The 17556-nt window shown below is 37.1% G+C and overlaps 2 protein-coding genes across 5 annotated transcripts; one reads left to right on the forward strand and one right to left on the reverse strand.

Annotated features, from left to right (window-relative positions):
• The first annotated feature begins 1020 nt into the window (after positions 1-1020).
• On the forward strand, positions 1021-9379 carry LOC130946320 (E3 SUMO-protein ligase SIZ1-like). Of its 3 annotated transcripts, XM_057875010.1 has the most exons (20): positions 1021-1139; positions 1328-1431; positions 1852-1932; positions 2014-2056; positions 2577-2649; positions 2839-3004; positions 3189-3319; positions 3613-3681; positions 5305-5392; positions 5478-5553; positions 5755-5828; positions 6002-6109; positions 6309-6470; positions 6570-6674; positions 6773-6853; positions 6947-7787; positions 7866-8171; positions 8661-8755; positions 8872-8998; positions 9074-9379. In XM_057875010.1, the coding sequence occupies exons 2-19, from the start codon at positions 1408-1410 to the stop codon at positions 8920-8922; spliced, it is 2574 nt and encodes an 857-aa protein (XP_057730993.1). In that variant the 5' UTR covers positions 1021-1139; positions 1328-1407; the 3' UTR covers positions 8923-8998; positions 9074-9379. The 3 variants fall into 3 exon arrangements, with proteins under 3 accessions (XP_057730993.1, XP_057730991.1, XP_057730992.1); XM_057875008.1 differs by having other exon boundaries at positions 6947-8171; XM_057875009.1 differs by having other exon boundaries at positions 6947-8171; positions 9085-9379.
• On the reverse strand, positions 9073-14493 carry LOC130946321 (auxin response factor 4). 2 transcript variants are annotated; one of them, XM_057875012.1, is made up of 12 exons: positions 13471-14489; positions 13312-13368; positions 13043-13222; positions 12809-12893; positions 12619-12709; positions 12095-12259; positions 11873-11992; positions 11698-11776; positions 11451-11613; positions 10607-11367; positions 10315-10505; positions 9073-10208 (listed from the first exon to the last, which is right to left on the reverse strand). In XM_057875012.1, exons 1-12 carry the CDS (start codon positions 13813-13815, stop codon positions 10025-10027), a joined length of 2421 nt encoding a protein of 806 aa, XP_057730995.1. In that variant the 5' UTR covers positions 13816-14489; the 3' UTR covers positions 9073-10024. The 2 variants fall into 2 exon arrangements, with proteins under 2 accessions (XP_057730995.1, XP_057730994.1); XM_057875011.1 differs by having other exon boundaries at positions 11698-11992; positions 13471-14493.
• Between the last annotated feature and the right edge of the window lie 3063 nt (positions 14494-17556).

Raw genomic sequence — 17556 nt, forward strand, 5'->3', positions numbered from 1 at the left:
CAGAGTCCTCACCTCGGAAAACTGACGACGACAATGGTGCAGAACTTGCAAGTCTTCCTCATTACCAATAACAAATGAATCATACCTCACATCATCGCATAACATGGATATGGAAATTCTATAGAATGACTTTTCCACTCATTTGACGCCAAGCAGACCTAATTTTCGGAATATAGTATCCTTAAACTCAATAAAACTCGTCGAATGTTTGAGAAAAAACACTCAGCAGGTCCTTATCAGTAAACTTAATATCTCGTCACATTTTTTTCTTAATGAATCCTCTATAGTGCACAAAAGTTATAAAACTCTCATCACTAGCCATTGTGAATCTCACTATGGTGAAAATTCACGTTGAGCTCGTATTTATAGATGTCAGTATTGTATAAATCGAATTAAGTGCATTCGATTTCCTCCCTTAGTGTAATAAATACTAAAATTGGCCACGTTTCATTATAAATCGAACTCAATTGGTTTGATTTTCATGCATATACGAATCAAATCTCATTATTTCGATTTAGTGTGTGTATTTAATTCGAAGTTATTAGTTTCGATTTATAGTCGACGTCCATTTGCATGCAATTCGAATCTAATGGATTCGATTTAGTACCAGTTTGCATAAATCGAATTTAATAGATTCAATTTATATAGAAATGTAACTTGGGACATTCAAGTAGCCTTTTTCGTTTTGGGGATCTGAGTAATTTTTGAACCGACTTAGTTTATTAAAGTAATTTACCCTAAAATTTAGTTATTATTGAATCGGTCCTAAATTTTTTAGAAAGTAACTGTCAAAAAAATATATTTGATACAAATAAAAAATTTTAAAATATAATTAAAATTAAATAAAATTTATGAACATTTTTAAAATTTTGACAAATTTTAGGGAAAAAATAATTTATTCTAAATGAAGATTAGGTCCGCATGGTAGACGCGAGCGTATTGAAACATAACCCGGACATGTTCTCGTAAAATAAAGTGGATTGGATGATGAGCCATTAGGTCCACATTTTGCGAGTATAGTAAAGAGACTAAGACTGAGCTGTGGGTCAAAAAACGATACCAACCAAAACACAAAAAACGATAGCAGCACAGACACGGACACAGTACCGCCACTACACAGAGACGTGCACTCAGTCTTCGTGAGCTCTCAAAACCCTAACCGTCATTCCATTCTCCCCTTTCTCTCTATTTCGCGATCACTTCTCTCTGCTTCCATTCCCTCGTTTCAGCTCAATTTTACCCGATTTTCACCTGTAATTCAACGTTGACATGCTTAATTGAACTCCTTTCATCTTTGTTTTTGCTTCGTTTATTTGATTTTGTGTAGGATCGGTTGCTGCTGCTGCCAGTATGGCCTAACTTACGTGGCTTTTGCTTGCCGACTGTTGCTGAAGATTCCGTGAACAAATGGACTTGGTATCTAGTTGTAAGGTATATTAGGATAACGATTTTACGTGTTCATTGTTGTTTTTCGACGATACTTCTTGTTGAAGTCTCTTTCAGTGTAGCATTGTACTGTGGTAGTTTGCTTTTGCGTAGTGTTATTGTGGAATTGAAATTTGTAGTGGTAAAAAATGTTTTTAATGCAGATGGAGCAAACTTCGTTTTATTAAAGAACTGATTTGCATGGATGGTGAATTTGTTTTATTTGGCCCCTCTGCCAAGTTTAGTGTGTGGCTTGTTTTCATTGATTGGATTTTTTCGGTCTTTTGGTTACTTGGCTTACTTCTGACGAAAGAAAAGGGATGTCTGGTATAGGTTATAATTATTCTTCATTGCAATTGTTGTGAACCCGCACACTATAAATTGAAATGCTGTTCTACTTTTATGATTTAGTGACATCTCTTGTAGGAAAAATTGAATTCTTTTCGCATAAAAGAGCTCAAAGATGTGCTCACTCAATTGGGACTTTCAAAGCAGGGAAAGAAGCAGGTCAGATAAGAAAAAATATTACTGATTCTGGCATTGGCAATTATAAAAAATATAATTATTTAAATGTTTTATTTTCTGCAGGATCTCGTTGATAGGATATTGTCTATTCTCTCAGATGAACAGGGTAAGACCCTACTCTCTATCTTTATGATGCACAGTCGCACACACGACCACATATGTCTCAACCTTTGTTTCTAATTCTACCTTGAAGTCTTTAATTTTTAAATTTTCATGATGTCCCTGTTTGGCTGGTGAGAAGCTTATATGCTGGAAGTTTTAGACTATATCTGCATAATATAGTTAATAGCTAAATTCTCGAGTGTAGATGTGTTGCAGAGGTTTCGTGTTTTATTTGTCTAATGATACCTTCTTTCTGATGGTCAGTTGTAGCTTCTTCTTTGTCCTCTTCTTTTCCCCTTTTTCTTCTTCGGTTAAAGTTACAGGGTATCCTGCTAAACCGCAGTGAATTTTCTCTTTTGCTCAAAAAATATTCCTTCTTACTTTTATGAAATTGAGCTTTTTCTTAATTTCTTGTCACCCATCCTTGTTCTAACGATACTTCTCTCTGTCGTAATGATATTCTCTTTTTTTTATAAAAATAATCATTCATTTTCCTGTTAACTGAGATTTTTGTTCCCTTCCAGCTTCCAAAATGTGGGCTAAGAAGAATGTTATTGGGAAAGAACAGGTGGCAAAATTAGTGGATGATACCTTTAGGTATGTGTTCATATATATGCCTTTTCATATGCTTCAGATCAATGTAGTGTAGCAAAAGTTGTAGATCACAGTTCTGACATGATTTGGTGATTTGATTTTTAGGTCTGATTTTGGATAAGTCGACTGCTGTTCATGTTCCCAGCTTTATTATTTTTCTTTCTTGATGTTTTGTATTTCCTTTTTGAACAGAAAATTGCAGGTATCTGGGGCCATTGATTTAGCATCAAAGGGACAGGGTTCCTCCCCAGATGTCAGTAATGTTAAAATTAAAGGTGAAGTTGATGAGGTCTTTCAGGAAGACACAAAGATTCGGTGTCTTTGTGGTAGTTCGTTGGAAACTGATCCACTGATAAAGGTGTAATGTAATATTCAAGATGTTTCTTTGTTCCTCCTAATGTGTAAACTTTATCCACTTTTACTTGCAATGGCATACAATTTCATTGACGCTCAGCCACATTATTTCGTCAATAGAATGTACTTTTCACAACCCTGCAATTACAACTTAGATATTTATGGTCTTTTCTCTTATTTTATTGCAGTGTGAGGATACAAGATGCCATGTGTGGCAGCACATTAACTGTGTTATTATTCCAGAGAAACCTATGGAACCAATTCCACCCCTTCCTCAAAAATTTTACTGTGAACTCTGTCGACTCACTCGTGCAGATCCGTAAGATTTGTTTCCTTGATATTTTAGCTTATTTGAGATCTGAATTTGTTGTTTGAAAGTATTTTTCTTCGTAATTTAGTTCTGCGTATACATTTTTACTTTAAGAGCAATTGTGTGTTAGTATTTTCTAGTGCATGTGTTGGTTTACAATAGGAATCAATTTAACTGATAATAACAATGGAGATTACCCCGTCACTAGAATAGAAAAATGTAGAAAATAAATGATAAACTCCATTTCTCCAAATGCACTGAGCCACTCAAATATCTGTTTTCTGCTCTTTTCTCCATTGCAGGTTTTGGGTTTCAGTGGCCACCCCTATGTTTCCTGTGAAGTTGACTACAACCCATATTCCAACTGATGGGTGAGTGCCTTGTGTGGATGTGCTGAAGATAGACATAATTTGTCTGATTGTTCAAGTTTCTATTGAACAGAAATAAATTTCTTATTGCTTTATGCCGCCTAGAGATTGGGAAATATTATCTGTTTCGATCTTGAACACAAGTTCATGCATATATCTTTTCTTTCCAGTTTTAGTTGCTTTCTATTGATATTTTATATTTAAGATATTGTTCTGTTTGAAGGGATTGTAACAACTTTTATCTTTTGTGCTATTATCATTGTTGTCAAACTCTCGAGTTAACTCGTAAACTCGTACGAGAGTTTAGATATGGAATCGAGTTGACTCGGGCATAGACTCTATCCTGAGTAAACTCGGCTAGTCTGGGTCAAACTCGGACAAACTCGTGAGTCTAGGACCGAGTTGGCGAGTTTGTGTTTTTCTTCATTTTTGCTCAAAAAAGCGTCATTTTGAAACCAAAAAAGCACTTTTTTTTTATTAGGGTTACGATAACACTCCCAAAGAATGAAAGAAAACTCACTCACAACTCACTCATCTGCGTCGTTTCTCTCAAGTCTCACTTTCTCCATGTTCTGCCGTAGTCGCCGTTCCTCGTCGAGCTGCCGTTGTTCGACTGCGTCTACTACCTCTGCTCTGATTTGCGCCATTGTCTTTGTGAATTTTACCTATGTTGCCCTCTGCTTTGTATTTCTTCACATCTCCACTATCCGCAACTCCATCGTGCTATCACCGTTCACTACAGTCCTATCTCTGCTCTAGTTTGCACCGTCGTGAAATCCATGACTATTTGTCGCCGTCGTTTCGTGCTGCTGCTGCACCCTCACCACCGCTGCCTGCTGCACCCTTGTCTTCGATCTGCTGTTGCTGGGACTTTGTCCCTTCTTTTCTTCTGTATCCTCCATCTTTTGTATGCCTTTTGCCCTTTCTTTGAGCCTTTGCTTCTTGATTTAGTTTTTTTTTGCTTTTTAAATTTTATTGCTTCTAATTTTAGCCTATTTCTTATCGTTTATGTTAGATGGCCAGATGGTTCATCCATTCATGGCTGATTAGTAATTAATTATTTTGATTAGAGTTAATTTGATTATTTGATATTGTTCAATGTTCAATTAAAGATTTAGTATTACAGATTTAGAATTTTTAAGTTTGTGTGTTTCTATGTTGTATTTGTATAAGAATAATTATAGAGGATTTGAATGTGTATTTTAAAGTATTTGTTATAATGTATGCTATTATTTTAATTTATTATGTGCTTTAAGATTGATATTATTAATTTTGAAAGGTTAGAATTGAGTAAATATACATTATATATATATATATAGAACAGGTGAACTCATACGAGTCTACGAGTTAACTCGCAAGTCGGATCTAGGTCAACTCCACGAGCTTACTTAGACTTGCGAGTTTGACAACCTTGGCTATTATAAATGATCCTAATATTAGTGCTGTTTCCTTTTTATGTTGTGTGCAATGGATAAGACTTGAGCATTGAATTTGTTTGTCTGAGATGAAAATATACCCTTTGAAAAATTTCTGCTTGAAGTGCTTGACCCCACTTCGTGGAACAAAACTCGGTTATTGTTGGTGTTGCTTGAATGATTTGACCATATTCCCCTTTGAATTATTCAGAGCCAACCCAGTGCAGAGTGTGGATAGAACATTTCAACTTACAAGGGCAGACAAGGACTTGGTATCAAGACCAGAATTTGATGTTCAGGTTGATTATTTTTTAGTTATAGTAAGTTAATGGGCAACCTTTTACCTAAGTTAGTTTGTTGATATAAGCCAAGTGTCGTTTGTAGGCCTGGTGCATGCTGCTGAACGACAAAGTTTCATATAGGATGCAATGGCCACAATATACAGACCTGCAGGTCAATGGTATGATTTCTAGTCACAATCTTCTCTCTGTTGTCTGTTTTTTTGAATTGGTTCAGAAAGTTGATTTTGTTTTAGCTTTCATGATACTCGTGTGATCAGAGGTACATAATTACTTAGTGCAACAGAAACATTGTTTGCAGAATTGGTGAATTTGATTGCATTTGCATTTTGTTTTTATTGATTTGAGTATGGTACATGTAGGTGTTCCTGTTCGTGTGATTAACCGACCTGGTTCACAACTGCTCGGGGCTAACGGCCGTGACGATGGCCCAATTGTAAGTTTATTGTCAGTATGGTTGTAACTTCTCAGAATTTCCTGCAGTCATTTAATCTCTGTCTTGTATTTTACATGGAGATATTTTCCTCCTGGGTGCTAGGTTTAGTCCAAGGTTTTCTGAAGTGTTAATTTTACAAGTTTCATTGAATTTCCTTATTTCTTCTTTGTCAGATCACGCCATATACAAAAGACGGAATTAATAAGATTTCCTTAACAGGGTGTGATGCTCGCATTTTCTGTTTAGGGGTCCGTATTGTTAAAAGGCGTAGCTTGCAACAGGTAGATTGCATTATATGGTTGCTTATTTTCCTATTTCCTATTACCATATAATGGTATGATTCCTTACTGGAATTGAGATGGACTGATAGTTGATAGAACATTTCTTACGTAGTCTTAGCTTTCTGATTAATTATATCCTTTCTCCAAATGTTATCTGTATGTGCCTTTAAATTAAAGGATTTGAGTCTCCGTTTTCTAGATCCTAAACACAATTCCCAAGGAGTCTGATGGGGAGCGTTTTGAAGATGCTCTTGCACGTGTATGTTCTCGTGTTGGGGGTGGAAATGCAGATGATAATGCTGACAGTGACAGTGATTTGGAAGTGGTCTCAGATACTTTTACCATCAACCTTCGTTGTCCAGTAAGGCTTTCAAGTATTGGATAGTTTTTTATTAATCCTTGAAGTTTTGCTAGTCATTTTCACAAATAGACATTTTTTTTATGCATGTGAACTTTATAGATGAGTGGTTCAAGAATGAGGGTTGCAGGAAGATTCAAACCTTGTGCTCACATGGGTTGCTTTGATCTTGAAATTTTTGTGGAAATGAATCAACGCTCAAGGAAGGTAAGATCCTCAAATTGCCCCATGATTTGTATGACAGCCTCCACATAGAAGTATATTATTTTATAGTATGTATGATGAAGCATTAATTGTTTCTGCAGTGGCAATGTCCCATATGTCTTAAAAACTATGCATTGGAGGATATCATTATTGACCCTTATTTTAATCGGATAACTTCTATGGTAGGTCTTTTACCCCCCTTAATCTTTATTTCTCTCTTCCTGAAGTTTATATGAGATGAACTTGTAATTATTTACATTGATTTGCTGGTACAGATGAGAAATTGTGGGGAAGATGTTACTGAAATTGAGGTGAAGCCTGATGGTTATTGGCGTGCCAAGGCTAAGAGTGAAAGTGAACACCGGGAGTTAGGGAATCTTGTTCAATGGCACTGTCCTGATGGATCCCTGGCTCTTTCTACCAATGGAGAAGTCAATGGAATGGAGGCTTTAAAGCTCAAACAGGAAGATGTTTCAGACACTCCAACTGGTCTAAGAATTGGCATGAAGAAGAATCATGATGGGGTTTGGGTATTCAGCAAACCTGAGGACACAAATACCTCATCTGGCAATGGATTGAACAAAGATTTTGGAAATCATGATCATGTGGTTATACCAATGAGCAGCAGTGACACTGTAAGTGGTCGGGAAGGTGATGATCCTAGTGTAAATCAGGGTGTCGGTGGGCATATTGATTATTCTCCTACCAATGGGATTGAGATGGATTCAGTGCCTCACAATAATGTTGATTCAGCTTATGGATATACTGTACCTAACCCTTCTGCTCTGGCAGCTGATGCAGAAGTTATTGTTCTCTCTGATTCAGAAGACGACAATGATATATTGGTATCTTCTACAATTGAGTATAAAAATAATGAAACTGGTGCCGCTGATACTGATATTTACTCGATGCCACAGCCTGGAATTATTGATTCATATACAGATCACAATCTTGGTGGAAATCCATGCTTAGGTCTCTTCAGTAACCCCAATGAAGATGATTTTGGGATGCCTTCTTCCATCTGGTCATTGCCTTCAGGAACTCAGGCTGGCTCAGGATTCCAGTTATTTAGTTCAGATGCAGATGTCTCGGATGCATTGGTCCACTTGCAGAATGGTGATTTAAATGGTTATACGTTAGCTTCAGATACTTCTGCTTTGGAATCCAATTCTTTGATACAAGATTCCTCTGCAGGTCGATCTGATGCTGATTTAAATGGTGGTTTGGTTGGTGGTTTGGTAGACAATCCTCTGGCATTTGCTGGAGAAGATCCCTCACTTAAGATTTTTCTTCCAACAACACCACTGGAATCATCTGTGCAGCATGAATCAAGAGAACAGGCAGATGTGTCAAATGGTGTCTGCACTGATGATTGGATCTCTCTTAGGCTTGGAGGTGGTGCTGGTGGAAGTAATGGTAATGGTTCTGTCCCCAGTGGGTTGAATTCCAGATCGCAGGCTACATCCAGAGGAGGTGCAACAGACACATTGACAGATACTGGTTTGTTACTTTTGTTAAATCTTGTATATTTTTTTTTGTCACGGTTTCTCTTGCAAACTCTTTCATTATATAGCACTATGTCATTAGCTGAGGAAGGCATTTTGTTCAACTTGCCCTCTGGATCAGGAAGTATAGATACACACCCTGTGGTGGTTAGTATCCTGCCCATTTTCAAGTATGCAGTGTAAAAATATATATTATTAGTAAAAAGAAAAATTCCTAGGAATTCTCTTTGATAAGACGGTTCTTTTGCCTCATCACCTTGTTCCTCTGCTTTTTTCATAGATGTAACTATGTGTCCTGCCCTAGTTCCTTTCTCCTGCTATGTTCCCTTATTTTGCTCCAAATCAATGAAAAATTACATGCACAATTGTTTTTCAACACTACATTATCGGGATTGTGTGCCTGTTCTAAGTTGGTCATTTTGAATGCAGTATAGATTTATGTTTTGGCCCGTTCTCCTTGACTCATTGTTCCTTCTCATGCCAGGTTCTTTGCTGCTTGGTATGAATGATGCTAGATCTGACAAAGCAAGTAGGCCAAGATCTGACAGCCCATTCTCATTTCCCCGCCAAAAACGTTCAGTAAGGCCCCACTTGTATCTTTCTATTGATTCAGATTCTGAGTAGAGACATTAGACATTGTGTATCTAATAATAAATTAAGATGAGGCCCTTCTAAACACCATATTTTGCATTTAGAAACTGAAGAAAGCTGAGCAGCGATATTGGTGCTCAGGAAATGGAAGTTGATGAGGGAATGTGAAGGAATCTACTTACTAGCTACAAATTTGCCCATCCAATGTTTTGCCTTCCGGATGTATTTTTGGTAAAGATGTTGCTATAAAGATTCTCAATTCTTGACATTTGATATTCAAATTGTCCTTACAACACATGATGACAGGTCCGTCGCAGGCTATATAATTCGTGTTATCAACTAGGCATGCTACATTGTCTGGATGGACGTAGTTCATTTTGATATGGTGGGGAGTTCTGCATTGAGAATATTTTATCTTCAATTTTGGCTCTGCTGAGAGCAAATTACCTGTAAATGTATAGCCATCGGATTCTCTAGTAAAATATCAGAATTCAGAAGTAGGTTTATCTCAATCACCCCCAGCTATATGCCCAATTTTGTAATATATGATTTACCCGTTTGTAAAGGAAACTGGTAGATAAGTGATTAAGTGGTACTCTCTCCTCCTTGAAATTGATGGTCTCTGTTTGAAGAACATATTTCTTGAGTTGAATTGTTTGGCCGTCGAACAGTGTGCAAGTTAAAGTGGCATGGAACCAGAGCAGGGGAGGCAAGCATTGAAGTCCAAAAGTTCACTCACCTTACTAGTTACTGCTATTCTGTTGCCTCCTCTCCGAAGAAAATGAACGAAGCAATGCCTCCATCTTGATTCTTGGGCCTAACTAAAAAAAGGTTCTTTCGTACTCATTGTATGGCTTTTAGCCTGAAGGCCAGAAATAAGAAACGAAATCAGGAAAAGTAAAATAGTTTTGTGAAAAATGAATATATCCTAAATCACCGGGATCACGGACAGTGGTTAATGGTACTAGGTTCGCGCTTGGTCAGGTCCTAGAATGTTGGTATTACGTTCGCACTTGGTCAGGTCCTAAATTGTTCTCCATATTGCGTTGTTATATTGGACTCGGAGCCTAAGATTATTATTCCACAGTATGTCAAGCTTAGTTAACGCCTCAGCGGTAAATAACGGCCTTATTACATAATTCAGTTCTCTAACGCATCTTGTAGTAATCAATCTTTGCATCAACAGATGAAAATTGCATTCAATTATATTGCAAATAAAGGAAAAGAAGAGGGCAAACACAAAAAGGCAACCCGACACTAGACTCTAACTACTGTTGGGGAAGAATCTGGCTGACCCACCGAGGAAGACTTAGAAGCCTCCATATTGACTGGTGCCTGTTCCAAACAGCTCTGTGTATCATCACTGATAATCCCAATTGTCATCTTCTCCACTTCCTCTTGTGTATATATATGAATCTTTGATACCACATTGCAGAACTCACTGCACAAGAAAGTTGTAAATGGAACACACGTTAAGTTGAGTAAGGTGGCATAAACAGCATTTTCCTTTATATACAGATGTTTAGTTAAGGAAGGGGAGTACTTACTGCCATGGGTCATCCCCGACAACCATGATGTCGTTTTCGCTGTCGGTGTACAGGATCCTCCATCCCTTATCAGGATCTCTTAGTAGGCCTTCCATGCCAAAGAGTCTCTCAAGTTCAGTGAAGAGATCAGTGTAGCTGCTCAATCTTGAGAGATCGATTGCTCTTCCAACTAAGCTGCCTTGCTTGTGAACCTTCATTCAGTGTATGTTATATTGGTTGGCCAAATTTGTCAAAGTAAGAGAAAAAGTTGGCATATCATAATATAACTCTGTTGCTACCTATCATCGCTCACCTTTGTGCAGCTCCTTTTAGCATTTTGGGTGGTAGTTTCTCCAGACAAGGCAACTCCAAATAGTTTACATCCATTTATCTTCCCCTTGAGATTCTCTTCATCCGGAACTGGCATCCTCATGCTGTTTCCCCCTAAAGAAGAAACCGCGGAAACATTCTCCGGCAGCTTCTGCTCATGCATGATTGAAGGGCCAGACCTTCCAATTTCATTTCTAATTATCCCTGCCTGAGTAAGAGGAGTGTTAAACGGCGCAATATCTCTTTGGAAACTCGACGGTTTAGAGCACAACATGCTGCTACCATGACCAGCTTTGTGAATATCACCATAAGGAAAATACGCAGTTTGAAGGACTTCTGATCCTAAAGAATCAAATTTTGGTCTGGTAGCTTGATGCAGGTTGAAAGTTGTGCAACTTGCACTACTTGGTTTATTACCCCAAGCACCGAGGTTCATATCAACCTTCCCTGTCAGGGACCTTAGTGGACATATTTCTTGACCTTGCAAGACCCTCGGAAACCTATTATTAGGTTCCACGAAGCCTGCATAAGTAGGAGGGTGAACCCTCATAAGCTCAGCAGCAGTCATCTTTCTTGCTCCGGCCGATGCAAGATTCGGATGATTGGGAGAACTGATCTCAAAACCTGGCTGCTTAGTTACTGTGTCACGTCCAAAATATAGGGACATAAAACCTGTATTTTCTTGACCTTGCAAGACCTTGGGCGATCTTACAGACTCCTCCAAGTCCATAAACCCAGTGCCTCCTGCCGCCATCACGAAAATTAGGGGGGTGATTACTACTCGGCCATATATATAATATCATCATTTGTTTGATTAACAGTCATACCAGTGATGAGGTGACTGGATGATGCAGCCTGCAGACCTGTCCGCAGTTTCTTCAGCCTTGGGGAACACTGCATGCTCAATGGAGGGAGAGAAGCCGAAGGATCGATCTCCCACGGAGATACTCGATCCTGATGATTAGTCTCCATATCCTCATCCCATCTGACCTGTTGGATATCAAAGCAGTAAACTTAGATAAAATGTTTGGGGGGAAAACATGGTGCATAGTTCAAGCAAAACTGAAAATGTACCATTAAGCACCTCCATTTTGATTTAGGCCATCTGTATGGATCCAAATCACTCATTCCAGTCACTATACCACTAGTACACCTGCAAGGTAAGAAGATTGATTCATGTTCCTCACAGGATATAAATTTTCGTGAGAGATATGCAGCTAAAATATTCATAGCTATTGCCACTGTTGACCTTCTTTCAGGTGATTCATCCATTTCAAATTTCATTTTGAATCTTGTGCCAATGGTCACCGGATTCTTGATGCTTTTGGCATACTTTTGATAGGATACAACAAAATCTGCATGACTTGCCCTGCAATATAGCATGTTAAATGGCTGAACATTTAATCCCTAGACCGGATTTGCATATTGATAAGAACTAAGAACAGAAGAAAACATCTTTCTGATCTATTACCTTGGACTGTAGAAAACATGAAACATGCTTTTTGCTGATATAGCATTAGCCACAGAAGAAAGGAAATTGGGATAACAACTCTGGTTACCAACAATAGACTCAGGAAGACCATTTCTTGGTCGAACAGCTCTTCTGATTCCCAATCTCAATTCTCCATTTTCACCCCTACAAAATATATATAATTAACAGGCATTTGTACATTATTATCCTTCATTTTTCATGCTTTTAAAGTTTACTGACTCATAATAACTTCAAGATTCTACTGCACACGAAGTATGTTCTACATAGTAGATTTTGATTTCATTTTGCTAGTTTGGTACTTTAGAGCCACTATGACAAGAACATATTTTGACCAATCCAATAAATAGGACAATACTACCTACATCCAAATATTTTTATTTTGGCAGTTGATAATTACTTTCTGCTAAATATGGCAACATGACATTAAGAATTTCAAGAAAATTTGCTGTGTTTCCAATGCAGATTTGTGCCAATTAAGAAGTCCAAGATCAACATATACATACCTTAGGAAAAGCACAGCATCACCGGACACAAGATTCTTTTGGCTAACGAAAATACTCCATCCGGTAGTGAGTAGATGCCGCCTCGGCTGACCTGACAAAAACCACCACATCCACTTTCTGTATAATTTATCCCCAACATATGAAGCCAGCCACACACACTTCTTTATTTCTTTCTATTTTTTGAGAATACCTCTGTAAATATGGCGAAATTTCCACTCCACACCATGCAGGTCTTTTGCAATAAGCTCTTGAGAGGGTCTCTGCTGCTTATAATCCTGTAATCAAAAGAAAACACCATAAATTTAAAACTTAATACTAATTTTAATAGCTTATCGAACCCGAGTTCATATACCGATACCAATTTTTTTCGGACTGAAATCTAGAAAGATGAGTGCATATTTAAGAAGAGCATGATGTTACACACCAAAGGAGGAAAACAATCTTCAGCAGCTCTACGAGGAACAGAGAAACCACCATGAGTGCTTGTATCAGAGGCTGTGAGTGTCTTGCAGAACATGTGAGGTGTTGTTTTTGTAGGTGTTCTTCCATTTCCTTCTTCATCAGCTCCCAATTCCTCAAGAAGCTCTTTCCCCATCCCTGCCAACTGAATTAACATACCAAATTGCAGCCTCATACAAAAAATCTGAATGAAGCTTAAAAATTCAAAAACAACATCTCAAAAAGCAAACAAACCTCAGCCTGGGGAAGCAAAGTGACCTGTGTGTAAACCTCATCATTCTCCTTATTGGCCTGTTGATAAAGAAATACACAGGAAAAAAAAATTGAAAATTTAGTCCAAAACCAAATGAACAGAAAAGAGGGTATGCAGTTTTCACTGAATTGGGCACTCACAAGTAGTTGGACATTGACAACTCTACAGAAGATCTGTGGTTGAAGATCATGTGTTGGAATCTCCAATGGTGTGAAGGGAGAGAAAGATGCAGCTTGCTCTAAGTGCCCTTGTGGGAAGTAGACAACCACATTCCCCTTCTTTGGGAGAGAAGTAAGAGGGCCAGCACAAGCATGCCATAGCTCCAGATACGAAGAAGAAGACACAGCAGTGGATGATGATGATGATGATGATGATGATGGCACACAGCACACACAAGAAGCAGTTGCTTGTTCTTTGTGACAGCCACCATTGCAAGTTGCATTCTTTTCAACCTCAGTCACTGCATGGTTCAGATCAATTTCCATGAACACAAAAAAGTTTTTTTTTTTTTTGGTGTTTTTCTCAGTGAGGCTTCAAAGTGAAAGTAAGTAAGTAACTAAAGCAAGAAGAATATAAAAAGGAAAAAAAGAAGATAAAGAAGGGAAGTAATCAAGTGGATTTTAAAAAGGGGAAACCCAGAAAGAGGGAAGTGTAGTGAAAATGGGAATGGGAAATGAGGTCAAATCATGAAAAAAGAAAAGGGGGAATTCATGTTTTTGGAGGGGCACCACAAAACAGGGGAGGAGCAGAGAAATGGGACTGTAAACAGAACACAACAGAACAGAACAGAAACAGAGTGATAGAGAAAAAAGAAGATGATTCAAATGATAACAAGGGATTCAAAGTATGATTGTCTAACCCCTCCTCCCCTCATTTGCAGGTAGTGAGAAGAGGGAGCAGCAGACATGGACAAATGCATAGGAAGCTCACAAACAACAAAAGCCAATGTGTGATGGATAGATAGTAATAGTATTAGTGCCTTTTGGACTTTGGAGAGAGAAACAAACACTGTGTGTTGGGTGGGGGGGACAGCCCTAGACAGTACAGAACCCACCCTCACTTTTTTCCTTTTCTTTCTTATTCATATTCATTCATTATTTCTCCTTCACTTATTATTATTGTTTCATATTTCATTTCACACAACCAAATCTAGCATTTCTTCAAACTTGCCTCATGAATCACAAAAGAGAAAAAAAATGCAATCTGACAACTCAACCCACAACACAATTTATTAGGTATTGTACGTGGATATTAAGGTAATGAGTGACTTGTGACTTCTGATAACTAATTATCCAACCATAACCATGAAAGAAGAAAAGTCCTCCTTTTTCCCTTTTTTTTTTCTTGCAAGCTACAGCCTACAAGGTACAAACCTTTCATTTAATAATAATAATGAATATTGAATGAAATTGAAATTGAGAAGTGTACGTCTATATACTATATAGTCATGTAAGCTAAACAAATTTATTAGATAATTAATAGCATTACTATAAAAGTATGAGAGTAATTTAGAAGGAAAAATGAAAGTGTTTTACATTATTACTATTACGTACTTTGATACTGGACATATACGTACATGTACGTGTACTGTAACGTCAAATGTGGGTGTTGTTTGGCAGCAACAATGGTGGGCGTCTTGTTTTAGTAGTTAGGATTCTTCATCTCAATCAGTTTGCTCAGACTTCAAAGTTCAAACACACACTTTCTCTCTCTTCTTTTACATATCTCACGTCTCATCAAACTTCAACTTTTCTTTTAATTTTTTCAAATTTTCATACTCATCATGTCTCCCACCGTGTACCTCACGCGCCTCCAACTTTCTTTTTCTTGTATGTGCCTTTTTTCTTTTCCCTCTTTGCCAAAAATATACCCTTCATCCTCATTTTGTGGAGCATATACCTAACTTGCTGGGTTAAACTTTGCTTCGAATTATAATGCCTTTGTGCCATAGTAGTGAACTAACATATATATCAAAACTATACACACAAATTAAAACCAAGTTAGGTTGGTTTAGTAGTTAGCTTGTTAGTCCGTTTAAGTAAGCGTTGGAGTTTGAATTCCGCCTTGTACACGCAGTAACTCATTGGCTAGCGTCCTTAACTAAATCTTCGATGCGCGACGGATTAATTCTTAACTTATCGAATTAGGGATATTGAGAAAAACAAAAAAATACAGTGTCTAAATAAGTTGAATACCTACACAATTGCATTTTTTAAATTAATACAAAAATGGTATTGAGTATATGCTAAATAGATCTTTAAAAACTTTTGTATAGGATGTTTTCATTTTCAATTTTTTTTTACATTGAGAATATTAAAATTTATAAAAATAAGATATATATGTCATTTTATCACACGTTTAAGAATTTGTTTGTTTAAATAAAAATAATGAGTCTGACTAACGTAAGAATTTATATGTCTTATTCTTATAAAATTCAGTAACCTCAATATAATAAAATTATATACTCAATGGTATTTTATAAAAAGTGAATCACAAGGTGTAAATATGAATGATGACAATTGTTTATTGGGGTGAAAAAGTTTTTCATAGGAGGCAAAAATGATAACTTTTTCTTAGGACAAAAAGTTTCACACAACACAATTTTAATAAATAATTCTTACAGAAATACGTTAAAATTTTTAAATTTATTTAAAATATTCTACAATTGGCACCCATTAAAATATATGTTTGGTATTCCGGTCCAGTCCATCGAGGGTCTCGGATCCAACTACGGACTACTGATCCGTTTGGTTACACAACCCGAATTCAGAGGTGACCCGCATGCCTCTTCGTGCTCCGCTAAAAAGTCCTAGACAGTTAGTAGAAGCTTTTCAGGTAGATGGACCCAAGCAAGGAGCCCATCCGAGTTCAGAGTATAAAAAGGGAGGGACCTACTCCTCACTAGAGGTACGTCACATTTTATACCCTAATTAGCCGTCTCTTCGTACGGATACTGACTTTAGCATCGAAATGTCCTTACAGGTGGCTCGACCTGTTGACACACCGACGATTTGGATGATCATCTCACCTTCAGCTCGCACTCAGGTCCACATCCCACCTCACCCGATTGCACCTACCTCCACCTCACCCGATCCGCCATTCTTCCGAGCAACCGAACACTTGGGAAAAAATAATGGCCAAAAGTGGCATTACACTATATTTATATGACAGGATCTTTAAACGCTGCAACTTCCATATTTTGCCCCACATAAAGTAAGACAAGTAACTTAACTACTGCAAGCTTACTCTTTAGTAAAGAGAAGATCAAAACAAAGCCAATTAAAACAAAAATAGCCAATTTGTTTGACTACAAGGTTGCTTCACAAGTGTTAAATAATTATGAAAAGTTTTGAGTAATTTGAAGGTTTTGATCTTCGAGTTACTAAGTTTAATTAATTCAACAGTTTGGTTAAACGTCAAAATATATCTATATGGAGTTGTAAAATTCAAGGGTAGTAATAATTATTATCAAAAGTTCATGCATGAGCATGGAAAATTTTGGCCAATGAATAAGGCAAGTGGCTATCATTTTTTCTTTTTAATTAATTTATCCTTATCCAACACTCCCTACACAACTTCAACTCTTCCCCGACAAAGAGATAAGAACTGTTATGCATAAAACATGAATTAAGAAAACACTTTTGAACTTTGAAGTGCTTCTTTTTGGAGAAACTAATAACATTATATTATTATTATTATTATTCGTTCATCAATTATATTGTATGACTTGTCTGTGTCCTTGGTAGCTTGGCTCTTGAGATGCACGTTGGGCCTCTTCTCTTCTTGAGAGAGGTCTCATTCATTTCCATAATACATAATCAAAGCACTATTTATTATGACCTAAATAATCCTTTAATGTCTTTTTATAAAGTAATACTATTTTTGGCATGCACGAGCCATTTTGCCTTTTTGGTTTTTTTTGTTTTTCAGAAACATTCATTTATAAAAAGGTGTTGAGGCAATCAATCATAAGTCGTAATCAGTCTTCTTCTTCTTTTTTTTTTTAATTTCCAATATCAAATCATGAAGGGAAAATCGATTGTAAAACTAGATCATCATATTCATGTGTATATAACTATATATAATAGTATAGATGCATTGCATAGATTTGTGTTTATAATTAAATCGTCATCATCATCATGGTTATTCATTCCTAGATCACAATGATATAATTAATTTGCTTATTTGAATCTTAATTCTATCATCCCAATTTGCAAGTAAATAGA

The sequence above is a fragment of the Arachis stenosperma genome, chromosome 8 (genome assembly GCF_014773155.1).
Source record: "Arachis stenosperma cultivar V10309 chromosome 8, arast.V10309.gnm1.PFL2, whole genome shotgun sequence".
Lineage (NCBI taxonomy): Eukaryota > Viridiplantae > Streptophyta > Magnoliopsida > Fabales > Fabaceae > Arachis > Arachis stenosperma.